General features: G+C 39.2%; 2 protein-coding genes across 2 annotated transcripts; one reads left to right on the forward strand and one right to left on the reverse strand.

Moving 5' to 3' along the window:
- Positions 1–929: 929 nt before the first annotated feature.
- cdc42l (cell division cycle 42, like) lies at positions 930–5,156 on the forward strand. The gene is made up of 6 exons (XM_026370652.1): positions 930–993; positions 2,813–2,917; positions 3,038–3,110; positions 3,199–3,308; positions 3,826–4,023; positions 4,138–5,156. The coding sequence occupies exons 2-6, from the start codon at positions 2,813–2,815 to the stop codon at positions 4,225–4,227; spliced, it is 576 nt and encodes a 191-aa protein (XP_026226437.1). The 5' UTR covers positions 930–993; the 3' UTR covers positions 4,228–5,156.
- A 1,172-nt stretch (positions 5,157–6,328) lies between these two features.
- Positions 6,329–8,665, reverse strand: wnt4b (wingless-type MMTV integration site family, member 4b). Its single transcript, XM_026370618.1, has 8 exons — positions 8,577–8,665; positions 8,070–8,223; positions 7,877–7,961; positions 7,629–7,760; positions 7,173–7,315; positions 6,930–7,070; positions 6,635–6,797; positions 6,329–6,545 (listed from the first exon to the last, which is right to left on the reverse strand). The coding sequence occupies exons 1-8, from the start codon at positions 8,663–8,665 to the stop codon at positions 6,376–6,378; spliced, it is 1,077 nt and encodes a 358-aa protein (XP_026226403.1). The 3' UTR covers positions 6,329–6,375.
- Between the last annotated feature and the right edge of the window lie 4,738 nt (positions 8,666–13,403).

Genomic DNA, 13,403 nt, shown 5'->3' on the forward strand with positions numbered 1-13,403 from the left:
AACACTGTAATTTGAAAGTAATGTGTAGATTAGATGAAAAGGTGAAGTGTTAAATAACTGATAATAATAATAATATAATAATAATAAGAAGAAGAAGAATACATTCTTGCACTGCTGTTTACCATTATTTTCATTTTCATTTTGAAAGATGTCAGTCAGTTCAGAAAACTTTAAGGGAAGACTAGAAGGGAGTCCAACATTTTGTACAGTCCACACTTTGGTATATATATTTTTTTTAAGTTCACGAAATAGACAGACAGACAGATAGACAGACAGACAGATAGACAGACAGATAGATAGACAGACAGACAGATAGATAAATAGATAGATAGATAGATACATAGATAGATAGATAAGCAGATAAATAGATAATCCGATAGATAGATAGATAGATAGATAGATAGATAGATAGATAGATAGATAGATAGATAGATAGATAGATAGATAGATAATCAGATAGATAGATAGATAGATAGATAGATAGATAGATAGATAGATAATCAGATAGATAGATAGATAGATAGATAGATAGACAGATAGATAGATAGATAGATAGATAGACAGACAGATAGATAGATAGATAGACAGATAGATAGATAGATAGATAGATAGATAGATAGATAGATAGATAGATAGATAGATAGATAGATAGATAGATAGACAGATAGATAGATAGATAGATAGATAGATAGATAGACAGATAGATAGATAGATAGATAGATAGATAGATAGATAGATAGATAGATAGATAGATAGATAGATAGACAGATAGATAGATAGATAGATAGATAGATAGATAGATAGATAGATAGATAATCAGATAGATAGATAGATAGATAGATGGATGGATAATCAGACAGATTGTTTCCAGCAGACGGCGCTGTTTATATTCGTCACCTGTGCCTGACGTTCATCTCTTATGCGCATGCGCTTAAAGTAATTCGACCCTCAAACCCGGATGTAACCAACGCCTAACCTGTCTCAAGAAAAACGGTGAGTAGAGTTAGTGAAATAGTCTAAAACATCTATATTTTTGCTTTTTTACACCGTGTGGCACATGTAAGAGAGTCGTCTTAACAGTGTAAAGTTTTAACCGAGAGGAAGAGCTTGTTTACTTTGTGGATAAATGCGTGTTAAAAGTTTTCTAACCATTAACCTGATTTAAAACTGGCTAACATGAGTCTAGTTAATGAAGTTGTTATAATCGTCTAATCTAATTATCGTCATAGATTATTCTGTAGCTGGTTGTTACAATCAGCTAAGTTAGATTTTAATTTGACAGTTGTCAGGCACTGTAAAACTTAATCAATCAGAGCTTTAGCAGTCACTTAATAATCACAAGTTGGCTCGAAATTACCAGCACTTACTGCTCGTTTTATGTTAAGTAGAGGTATATTTTATGTCAAGTTCAAACTGTTTGAGTTTAAAGTTTTAGCAGTTTTCAGATAAGTTTATCCGATGAACTGCTTATTTAGCGGAAGTCTTAGTATCCGCTTCTGAATTACATTGGGCATATAGGCCGTCTTTTCTTTAACGTGTTTGCTATGCTGCTTATGCGGAAGTGATTCAGTATCATCAATAAACTTTTGCTCGTACATGCAGTAACAAACCTGTAAAGAATAATATGGAGATTTTTCCCATTTAATGCCACTGGTTTTATTTTTCAGTTTATGACAACTTTGCTTTCTCCTCATAGACTATAATATTAAGGATAATACAATCAATTGATGTATCAGAATACAACAAAAGTGTATATATGCTATATTTAAACCTTTTTAACTTTCAAATTACATTATTAATACCAGAATGAGCTCTGTATTCGATATTGGCATAACTGGTCGTCTTTCCAGCACCCATCTAGGTGATTAGTAGATTTACAGAAAAATAATCCTGCAGCCATTTTAAAAATCAGACCTTTTTTTCTCTGGCAGATTTTTTAATTCTAATTTCTATTATTGTTCTATTTCTTCTGTTTTATAACACGACTGACTAAATGTACTGTTGAAACAAACAATTAGAGACTCACATTAGGCACTGTTGAGACATTTTCCTGACATTTTAAAGACTAATCCATTCATTGATAAATTTACAATATTTTATAATGTAAAATAATCTTTACTGGTAACACTCAATGTGATTTGGAGTCTTAATAGCTGCTTATTACACAACATAAAGATATTAGTTTCTTAAATATTGCGCAAGACATGCACAACAAGATATGCACAACAAGACATGACAGGTGTTTCTTTATTTTATCCACCTCATTTATATCAACTAGGCTGGACTGAAAAACAGCACACTGGTCAGCATAATGCAAAATTATATTAAGTTCTTACAACTCTTTAAAAAGCAAAAAATATAAATTATGTTAATCATGAAAGAGGAATCTATTGCAGGGTTGTTGTATAAGGCTGCTGTAGTTTTAATTGGGTGTGCCTGATAAACTGGCCATTGACTGTAAGTTCATAATGTGTTATGTATGAAACATATTAAACTGAATACAAATATTTACTAATTTAATAACATATAAATAGTAGATTTTATGAGACAATAAAAAGTCTGGTATCTGACAACCTTATGTAAGTACAGTACTGAAATATTGTAGTTACATACAACATATCTCGTCATTAAATTGGTTATTGTCAATATTGCAAACCAGATACTGTGAATGTTGAGTCAGTTGCTTTGTATAAAGCCATTCACAACATTACTGCGTTGATAATATTTAGAGTACTTATGTGTTACTTCCTCTCTTAGTGTCTGACTGACTGTCTTGTCTTCTTCATTTAGTAATTTCTCATTTTCCTTGCAGATGCAGACTATAAAATGTGTAGTGGTGGGAGATGGTGCAGTAGGAAAGACCTGCTTACTGATCTCCTACACAACCAACAAGTTCCCCTCGGAATATGTGCCTACGGTAAGACGATGTAAACATTACATTGTGTTTAGTGCTGTATGTTTTAAACAGGCTGTGTAAAAATACTTTCCTTATAATGTTTTCTTAGTTTTTGTATGTTTTTTTATTCTCTGCTCAAAGGTTTTTGACAATTATGCAGTGACTGTGATGATTGGGGGGGAACCCTACACACTCGGTCTTTTTGACACAGCAGGTAAAATAAAAGTCTTAAAAAAAAAAACTCTCTTTTCAGTTCAATATCAATCAGTAATAACCTTTCCTGTTTCTCTTGTTTGTCTTAGGTCAGGAGGATTATGACAGGCTGCGTCCTCTCAGCTATCCACAGACTGATGTATTCCTTGTTTGTTTTTCTGTCGTCTCCCCTTCATCTTTTGAAAACGTCAAAGAGAAGGTTAGTTTTTAAATATTTTTCTTACTGATTGGAGAAAATATGATGTTGACTGCAAAAGTTCTGGAGTATAATGAATTAATTAATGATTTTCTTAATGTTAGTCATTAAAACATCACATAGAATGAACAATGCATTTGTTCTGTTTACTGTCACTTCACACAAAACTTAAAAAATCCTCAGGTTTGAGAAACTGAACTTTTTGTCTTTTGCCTTAGATGTTGAACTAATTATCACAATAGTTGCCAAATAAATTTCTGTCAGTCGACAGTTTGAGTAATCTCTACTGTACCTACTGTCTTTGCAGAAATGAAATTTTGTACAATTTTAATATGAAACAGTAACTGTCTGATCAGAAAGCACTATTATTGATCGGATTAGAAAACTGATGCTAACTTTTAGTACTTGAAAATCTGATATTTGGCACTGTAGGCACATTTTGTTCAATAACACAAAACTGTGAAGGATTTATTAAGGTCCTAAAAGGTAGAAAATGTGACTTTATTCTTTTCTTTTCCAGTGGGTTCCGGAGATTTCTCACCACTGCCCACGCACACCCTTCTTGTTAGTGGGCACACAGGTCGATCTGCGGGAGGACAGCAACACAATTGAAAAGCTGGCAAAGAACAAACAACGCCCCCTATATCCTGAGAGCGGAGAGAAGCTAGTGCGTGAGCTCAAGGCAGTCAAATACGTGGAGTGCTCTGCTCTGACACAGGTGTTTGTCAAAATTTCACATGATTTTAAACTGAAAGCAACATATTTGTTAAACCAATTAACAATGAAGCTAAATGTCTTTGTCTCACTCTTGTTTTGTCTCATCTTCAACCAGCGAGGGCTAAAGAACGTGTTTGATGAGGCCATCCTGGCAGCCTTGGAGCCTCCTGAGACCAAAACTAAGAGAAAATGTGTTCTGCTATAAATGAACAACAACAGCGAGACATGTAACGGCCTAAAAAACATAGGTGGGGTAAATCAAGACATCAGAAACATCAATGGCTATTATGAAACAAGGACAAAACTAGGGGGCAAGAGAGGTGCCACTGAGATGTATTGTAACACGCGTATACACTGATTGTGCCTTCAAAATTAACTTTGATAAAGGCTGAGGAGCAAAACTTCAGCATACAGTAAATGCAATAAGAGTCAACTATCTCCTAGGAAAGCTTTTAATAATTGCAGTGTTTGTTTTTTTTTTTTATTCTTTTACAAATATTCAGGTGGGGCGGGCCTCCCTGCCTGTCACTGTTTTTTTTTTTTTTTTTTAAGAAAGATTCATAAATGTTGCTGTTTTTAGTCTCTTCTGTGTTTCACTTCTTTTAAACCCGGTGTATGGAAATGCGTCCGGGGAAACACAGTTACATTTAACATTAAGTGTTTTTGTGACCTTTGGTAGCACGTTCAAAAGAAAAACTTAATGTGAAGTGGTATTTGCTGTCTTTCTGACCCACTTGGATTGAATAGTGAAAGCAAAAGAGATTTATTATCACTCCAAATAACAGTAGCTGTCTGGAATGATTATTATCTTCCAGATGGTTGAGACTTTTTCTCAGAGGCCAAGTGCATTTTCACGAATTGCAAACTTATGAATTTCTGTATTATTCTTTTTGTGTATATTGTATTAATTCTCTGACTGTTTTGGGACATTTTTTAGCAGTTACTCATTTTGAAACTTGACTTTCTGTTTTGTTTTTTATTGCTGGCCTACCAACATCGAGTGGTTGATAATATAACAAATAAAGATGTAATATTTGTAATGTTTAAATTTTGATAGAGATTAAAAACTTTGCCAGTAAATTTTTGGGTGTTTGCAATCACAGAATATTTTTAATAAAGTTAATGTCAAGTAAAGTAGCAATTGTTTTGTATGTTTGAGTGTGAAAGCTAAATGTACAACAAACCATAACAGATAATTTTATTAACAAAGGTGTTGGGTGAAGTTCTTCTCATGATCATGATCAATGTTTCTCACTAAAACACATTTTTTCATCCTTAAGGCTTAACAAATATACAGAAATATACAGTTTCCTTCTTTACAAAGGAAGGTTGATACTTGATTACTTTGAAATCTGTCTTGTTTATGTTAACTATGAATCTGCTTCCTTGCCTTTCGCTGGTGCATTAGCAAGATTCACATCTTGTATGCTACACTACACACCGTCTTTATCACTCTGCAGTTCGCAGAAATGTTGATCAGCATCATACCACCTGGGTTCTTGTGCATGTGCTGAGAGAGATCAAAATATGAGTTTTTAATGTCCAGTGAAACAGCCCTGTCAATGTGTCCTACAAATATGCGTTTTGTTCATGCACAGTCTGGAAAAGCAAGCAGCTAACCTTAGTCAGGATTTTCTGATGAGACTACCTTAGATGTATTTGGTCAATGAGACAATAAAAAAAATTTTTTTAGATAAACTACTGTATTTATTAGATTTCTTGAACAGACCTACAAGCACTGATTGTGCTGTAACACACAGAAGAGATGAAGGTGAGGGACAACATACAAGGCAGACACTGATGTAAGTAGAAGTTATTGTTGCTGCTTAAGATGCCATTGCTGGAGGCTGAAGTGAAGATATACAAATAAATAAATCAGAACAGAGAAGATATAAATACAGTAAATGCTCCAAGACCTGCTAGTCTATGATACAATGCAAATAGTTTGCATAAAATAAAAAACATCTGCAGTGTTTCCATGTTAGTTCCAGTTAAATTCATCTTTAAAAAGCATGGTCAGTTTAGAGTGGGATTAAGTGCTGAGTGCGTGTGCATGTCTGTTCCTGTATTTTCATTGTCATGTTAAATAAGTTGAATAAGAAGTGAAAGTGTTTTTGTTTTTCTGTACTTATGCATTGTTGAAACTTTGTTTCTGCATGTGGTCTAACTTTACAGCTTTTAAAACAGAAGACTGAAACTAAACTCTAACCTCACAGATTGAAAATGTGTTAATTAAGGCCGACCTTTGGCCAGAGTTTCTGGTATCCTTAATTTGTCTTGTGTTCTGGTGCATTTGTCTCATGGTTTACTCTGGTGTTTCCTCCTTAGTCAGCTTGGTTTTGTTTGGGCCATCTTATACTCTGCAGGTGTGAATGGTCACTGTGTTCTTGCACTGCTGGCAGCGGACTGAGCAACACCAGGAAAACTTGCAAGAGCAGCGCTGTACCACCTCAGCCCGGCCCGCTCTGTATCCTGGCCCGCAACACACCAGCTCACAGCCATCTGGTGCCAGCCGAGAGGTTCCTGGGGTGTGTTGGAAGAAAGCAACATCATTTTCTGTAACTGATTTGATAAGTCGGAAACTTGTTTGCCTTTTCTGCCATTGATCTTACCATTGCATCTCCTCCCAGCAGTCCCAGGGATACCGTTGTCAGGGTCAAGATGGCAGAAATCCGGAGAGGGTGAAAGGTACACGAGGTCTCTGGCAGCAGGGGGTTTGACCTGGGGGTCACGAGGAAGCAGTGCTGTTCTGGATCCTATTCGAGTCAGACGGACCTAAGGACAAGATGGTGTTGGAAGTCTGATTGTGGACATTTTCAAGGTTTTGGATAAGGTTGTGATGTTTCTCATGAAGTATCCTCTTCCATTTATGGAACTTTGTAGTGAGCTGAAGCAGCGTTCTAATACCTCTGTGGCTCCATCAAAGCGTTCCTTGAGCACAACGCCGACACGTCTGAATGGAGGCATGACCTTCCAGCAAGTCCTCAACTCACAGGAGCCCGAGACGCCATGGCACTTACACTCTACCTGCATGTTGTGAAGGATGGCCTGAGGACAAAAGGACAATGAATCCACTGTTAGAGGAGCAGATTCACTCTGTTCTCATAGTTAATAGAGCTGCAATACACGTTTTACAAGTGTTGTACCAACCTTCCGACCAGCCTCGTTATTATGGAGATTCATTAGTGGGCGTCCTGCTGACAGCCCCTTGGCTCGTTCTGGTTCATCCACAAATGTTTGGGAGAAAGCCACACCATAGGACAGGTTGTCACTGCACCCTGACCACTGAAAACCTGTTGTGCGTCAGAGAAACAAATCAGTTTGCATGCATTATTGTAGCCATGAAGCAAGTGCACAATTTTTGGACATTAAAGCATAAATCTACAATGAGTCACACATTGGAGTTATCAGCACCTACTCTGTGATACATATGGCATCATCCTCATGGATGTTTTGCCTGTGACAAGTGAGGGTAAAATACTTTTTGCCACATCAATTAATGTACTTAGAATTCAATGTGAACACACTGGAACAGCAGTTATGTGCTATGTGCGACTCAGTGTAGATTTACCCCTTACATTTTCAGGCAACAGAATCCAGACTCACCCTCTGGGCTCACCCCCCTGACCTTCCTGTCACAGCCACACCTCTCCAGTTCCCCGCGGGTGCAGGCTCGGGTCACAGCCACTGCCACAGCTGCAGAGGACAAAGCATGCACAAAGGCCGCCTCACGAGTGCCTGAATCCAAAATAAAGCACACGTTGCGGGAAAATCATTTGAAGGGCATTTGAGGATCGCTGAGTATTTAGATTTTCCAACAGGTAGCCATGACATAAGTTCAGTGATGGGTGTACCTTGGTTCATGACTCTGCCAAATACATTGATCCCACGTGGGGTGGTGGAACAGTTCCAACGGCGATTCCTGAACTGGTGCTGGCACTGAGTTAGACAGTCACAACTATAGGTCATGAAACTGGTGATTGTGACAATCATATAATAACATTGTGTGCAGGTCATAACCCTGAAAATTGTTGTGTCTGTCCATACCTCTTCTATAACCATCTCGGCTGCCTTGCGTACGGATTCCATGACCTCCCCCTGTGCCCTGCACACCCCCACCTGACCTGGGGTGAGTCCTCTCAGCCGTGCACATGGGGCAGCACCGGACACGGGCCTGGAGTGAGGCAGCCTCGCCAGGGAGCTGTGGCAAAAAGGTGGAGAGTGATATGGTGACTTATAGCAGGTGTTGCGGGAGAAAGCAAGGAGCTGCATAATTAAACACCAGGTGTGAGTGAAAGACGAAGAGCACAGAGGCTGAATGATGAAGAATCAATGACAAAGTTTTAGAGAGGACGGAAACAAGACCAGAGCAAGAAGACTGAGAAAGCACAGTGAAGACAGAGAGAAAGAAAAGAGAAAAGGTCACCAGGAGAAAGACAAAGAAAGAAGGGCGAGCAACTGAAAGAGATTTAGAGACATGTCACCATGTTTTAAAAGTTATAGCATGACAAACAAACTCCCTCTTTCTCTTCCTCCCTCGCACATAAGACTTACAGCCAGTTGGTTGCCATGGTGGGGAGGGTTGCCCATAGCAACAGGAGGAGGAATGGTGCCGTGAGATTGACAGTAGAGACAGTTGGCATCAGACTGTCTGTCTGTCCGTCTCCGTGCGTCGGGCTAGATCTTTGGACGGCGCGCTGCCCGTCTACACAGTTGATGCGGTCTGTCCGTTTGTATGTGTTGGTATGTTTGGTTTGGTCCAGAGTTTGGGGATAATCCCCTCATGTCTGTTGAAGTGACAAGTTAACAGATTAATGACAAATGTTCTGTTGGAATCATTAACCACCCTGCTCCACAAATAATCATTAAGTTTCATTTTCCAGTGTTAAAGTTTGCACTCTTTGCAGCTTTAGAAGTTGTGTTTATGAGAAACACTACAAACAGTTTATTATTCAGGTTTTGTACAGAAAGACAGGTACAATGCTGTACAAATGTTCAATTTAACATATTTTTTTCCTGCAGACCCCAGTTTAAATGTCCTTCCAGTTTCAAAGAGTGACACTAGTTCTTACCAGTTCATAGGCCTGCAATCTCCAGTTACCCTTCCTTTTTGTCTGACTGAATTTTGTCCAAATAGTACTCAGCAAAGTTGTTCATCAGGTTCCTCTCTAGTGCTGTCAATGACAGCTAAACCATGCTCACAGGAATGATTTACAAACTACAAGCAAAACTGATCCTTTTAGGTACAAAATAAATCCACATCTCCAATTTAATTTTGCTTAATTGCTGCTAAAATCTACCGCAAAATCAAAACTTAAAATCCACACGTCCTAGTACAAGTCCAAGCCCAATGACATTATGTGAGCAGTTCAGTCTCGAGAAAACAAATGCATCCAAATCAGGTGGAAACAGCAAGAATGAGTGAGAGCAATGAGATGGGAGTGATGGGTTATAAAGGAGGTAGGGAGCGCGGGTGGGAGAGAGAGGACAGGCGTGATCCAGGGTGTGGAGTGATGCAGAGGGAGGGGAGGAGGACGCTTTGGTAAAGGATAGTAGTTGCACGGCGTAATTAGCAAGAGTGTAAGCATGTCCTCTATTGTGTTTGTTTGGCATGAGACCTAACATCTGAGTCTGCACTGGAGACACAGGGCTGCAGTCTTCTAAATCATTATCACTAATGTGTTGCCTTGAGTTCATGTGTTATATGCGTATTCCTGTTGTTTCCTAAAGCATGTATGGATGTACGCATGTGTGTACTAGAGCGCTTTTGCTGTAGAGAAACCCTAAATCCCTCATTAAAACACAAACTGTAGACTTTCATGTAAATAATCAATTATATTAATCCATGGGACGTCCTGCAAAACGCTCTCATGAAAAACTATGACACAGCATTTCAGTTTCCACATGTACCTACATGCACGTGAGAACCTGTCTTACCTAATGTTTAATTTTCCCAAACTTTGTTGCTGATTTTACGAGTCCCCCCCTCCCAATCCCCATCTCCCCTACATTTGCCCTCTCGTTCTGCCTCTCTCCCACTCCCTATATTGTCTTAGAAGAAGGGGTGACATTTAGACAAGGGGAAAAAAACACACTGCCGACAAATATTGGAACTGAGGCAAATAAATCACAGGATAGGAAGGAAAAGAGGGCGTAAGGCGAGAGCAGAGGGGTGTTACACTGGTCTTAAGAAAAAGCTGTAAAATAACAAAGCAGGTTTGTGAAATATACATTTGGGCAAAAAGAAATGTACTGACAATACTTGTGTGGATTTAATATTTCAGTAGGGAGGCTAAATTGCAGTGCTTTGTTAATGCCCAGTGTGACACTGAGGTACAGACATAAATAAATACATAACAATATTTACTGCAAATGTGTGATTAGTTATTCAATTCAAGTGCAGTCTTTACAGTTTACTTGATGGCTTTCTCACTTTTGTGTATTTTCTTTGAGCAGCAGGTGATTTAACATTACAGAGAATCACTTAAACTAACTAACTACTAAGAAAAGTATTTTCTTTTTCTTAATTTGATAAATAATTTTTGTTTAGTTGGATGAATAGTCAAGTGTATTACTTCTCTGTTATTTCACACAAGTGCTGACACAACCAGAAAGTTGTTAGGAGAACTTTATGAAACAGAAACATTTCTTCCTTTAGCACTTTGCTTTAATGTTTTCGCCTTGACGTAGAGCTTTTGCTTGCCTTGTACCTCATTTGTAATTTGCTTTGGATAAAAGCATTTGCCAAATAACTACGTGACTACTAGACTTTGTAGCAAGTGAATGTGTGATTTAAATTGTTACGTAAAATAACTTTAACAGTCAGAGGCCTACTCTGTCTGTATAAAGCTATTTAAATACTCACAAATTTCGGTCAATTTAGTTTTTACTCTATTTTAATTGCAGTGGATTTATCTACTACCTTAAATAATGTGTATACCAAACTGAGTTACTATTACTTTATGGGTATTCTGTATCTTCTGTAGCCAGTGATGGTGATGTAATTTACTCAATGAAACCTGACAAGTTCTTTTATCCCAGAGACCAATACGGTAGTTAATTTTGAGCATGTCACCTCATGAAACTTATTTACTGCTCCATCCCCGTCCAAGATTTCTTGACCCATTTACCTGAACTCCCTGACACCCAGTTCCTGAGTAAATTATCACCCCATACACACACACCCTCACACACACATTTCCCCCTGTCTGTATCTGCAAACACAGGTTTCTTCTGAGCCCCCTTCCCTCCTTTTTTTGTTCTGCTCATGTCGTATTCCTCCTTTGTGTCCCCTGTTTCTACAAGTGACGTCTTCCGCTGTCTCCCACAGCAACGCCATGGTGATGAGCTGGCCGCTGTCATGTCCGGCGCCTCTGTTGTGCTCATGCCCTCACCTCCTCACTCGTAAATAACTTGCCCTCTTCTTCTTTTTTTTTTATCAATATTTTTTCCACCATTTTGTGGACGCTTTATCATGCTGAAATGAACCAGTACTGAATGACTGTCCAGGTTGCACCGTCTGAATAAATGTATAGATATACACGTAGATGAATAGCAGCCCCCCAGTTGTGACGGGAATCAGCAGCAGACTTTAGGAGACTGAGAGGTGAGGCATCTCTGAACTGATCTCACTTGTCTAGTGATGCTGACCATGGGATGGATGATTGGCCTCATTCAGAGGCGACTGCCTCAGGGTGACTCTGGGCTTCATGACCAACGCCGCCACTCCCCCAAAGGTCATTAGAGATAGAAATGTGATCCACCACCTTTTGTTCTCTCCTTGTTACGTCTCTGCACTTGAGGGCTACCTGCCTCAGCAGTCCAGATGGAATAATCATATCAGGCAGAGACATGACTGCTGTGCACGAGCACGCTCACATTGCTCAGGCGTCTCTGCCAACAAAGAGCTGAATGCACTGCTGTGTATGAATGTGTGTAGAGTGTGTGCATGAATATTATGGGATGGCGGGCAGCAGTGTTGTCAGGCAGGGAAGTGGGGGTGGCAGAGTGGGCGGTGAGCTGTGTGCACATGGGGGGGGGGGGGGGCAGAGGGAATGGACGACCCATGAATATTATGGAATGACAGTGGTGTTGAGGATTGAGGCTTTGGGGGTGTGATGCATGTAAGGTGGAAAGGTAGATGCGCGTATAGGATTGAGGGAGTAGGCGGAGGTGTTGATGACGGCAATGCACGTGCACGCACATACATGCATGTGGAAGGGGCATTCAAGCGATGGTAAGAGACAACAGCCAGACATAGGCCTTTGTTGCTATGCGATCTGCGTTTACAGGGGGGAATATCGTAGAGGGGCCATTGGGGTATAGGAAGCAGTGGAAGGCCTCTGTGCTCACACGTTGGCTGTTTCTGCCCTGTTCTGTGCCCATGTTCACAAAATACCACTAAATCAACAGGAATCTATGAATTTTATGAATATTGAGAACAATAAAAACACTAAAATGAATGCAGCATGCATGCATATTACATATTGTTTTCAGATTTCACCATCTATAAATGTATTTTGAAGGAGGCACAGACTTACACATTGAACCTCCACTGTGATTAGGAAGTGTAATTCAGAAAGTGAGTGTATCAATAAGTCTGTGTGACTCATTGACACAAGTCCTGCCACTAAACATATCCAAAACAGATTGTGTTCAGCTGAAAGCATCATTTGGTAGCCATTTAAAAAACGTTTTTTTCAGAGCTACAAGAACCAAGTGGAGTAAAGTGCAGCTGCTGCAGACATGTTCATGGACGTGTTAGTTCATTTATTTGACACCTTTTCTCCTGTACTGTTTCTTTTGTCATCTGTAGTTAATAAGGCTTTTATGTCACATCGTGCGATTCTAGCACCACTGAAAAAACTTTTCATCACAGTCCTATTTATTACTTTAATGGCTCTCTCGCGTGCAGCAACTCAGGTGTTATTTACTGTATTTACTGTACTCCAACCAGAACCTGAAAGCAGCTATTGTGTGTTTATGAATCGATTTTAGCACAAACTTCTTCCCTTGTGACCTGCATCAGACTAATCACTGATGTGAGACAGCTGTAATTCTACCACTTCTAGTACAAATAACTGCTTCTGCGTTCATGAATTAATGAACGACACACGCTGAGAAAACCTTTACTGTTTACAGCTGTGTTCACAGTGCTGATGGGCAGATGATGCAGACATTCAAGTCTACTGCAGTACAAAGTGAACCTGAAGGCAACATCTTGAGTATTTTTGCGAACCAAACGTGGTTTACTCACTTTTGACCTGCACCAGACCAAAAGATACCGTCGCTTGTGTCTGTGCACAACCTGTTGGCTTATGTTGCTTTTTAAGGACTTGATCGTGGATGATCTGATTGTAGCGGCCTTAGTGGATGAGACAG

The sequence above is a fragment of the Anabas testudineus genome, chromosome 16, assembly GCF_900324465.2.
Source record: "Anabas testudineus chromosome 16, fAnaTes1.2, whole genome shotgun sequence".
Taxonomy (NCBI): Eukaryota; Metazoa; Chordata; class Actinopteri; order Anabantiformes; family Anabantidae; genus Anabas; species Anabas testudineus.

Excerpts from the sequence above, each read along its gene's own strand:
- cdc42l (XM_026370652.1), top strand. The coding sequence starts at position 2,813 with ATGCAGACTATAAAATGTGTAGTGGTGGGAGATGGTGCAGTAGGAAAG. Across the intron at positions 3,111-3,198 it reads CGGTCTTTTTGACACAGCAG|GTCAGGAGGATTATGACAGG; the intron begins GTAAAATAAAAG and ends TGTTTGTCTTAG. Across the intron at positions 4,024-4,137 it reads AGTGCTCTGCTCTGACACAG|CGAGGGCTAAAGAACGTGTT; the intron begins GTGTTTGTCAAA and ends ATCTTCAACCAG.
- wnt4b (XM_026370618.1), bottom strand. The coding sequence starts at position 8,665 with ATGCCAACTGTCTCTACTGTCAATCTCACGGCACCATTCCTCCTCCTG. Across the intron at positions 7,962-8,069 it reads CCGAGATGGTTATAGAAGAG|TGCCAGCACCAGTTCAGGAA; the intron begins GTATGGACAGAC and ends TGTCTAACTCAG. Across the intron at positions 6,798-6,929 it reads GCTTTGATGGAGCCACAGAG|GTCCGTCTGACTCGAATAGG; the intron begins GTATTAGAACGC and ends TCTTGTCCTTAG.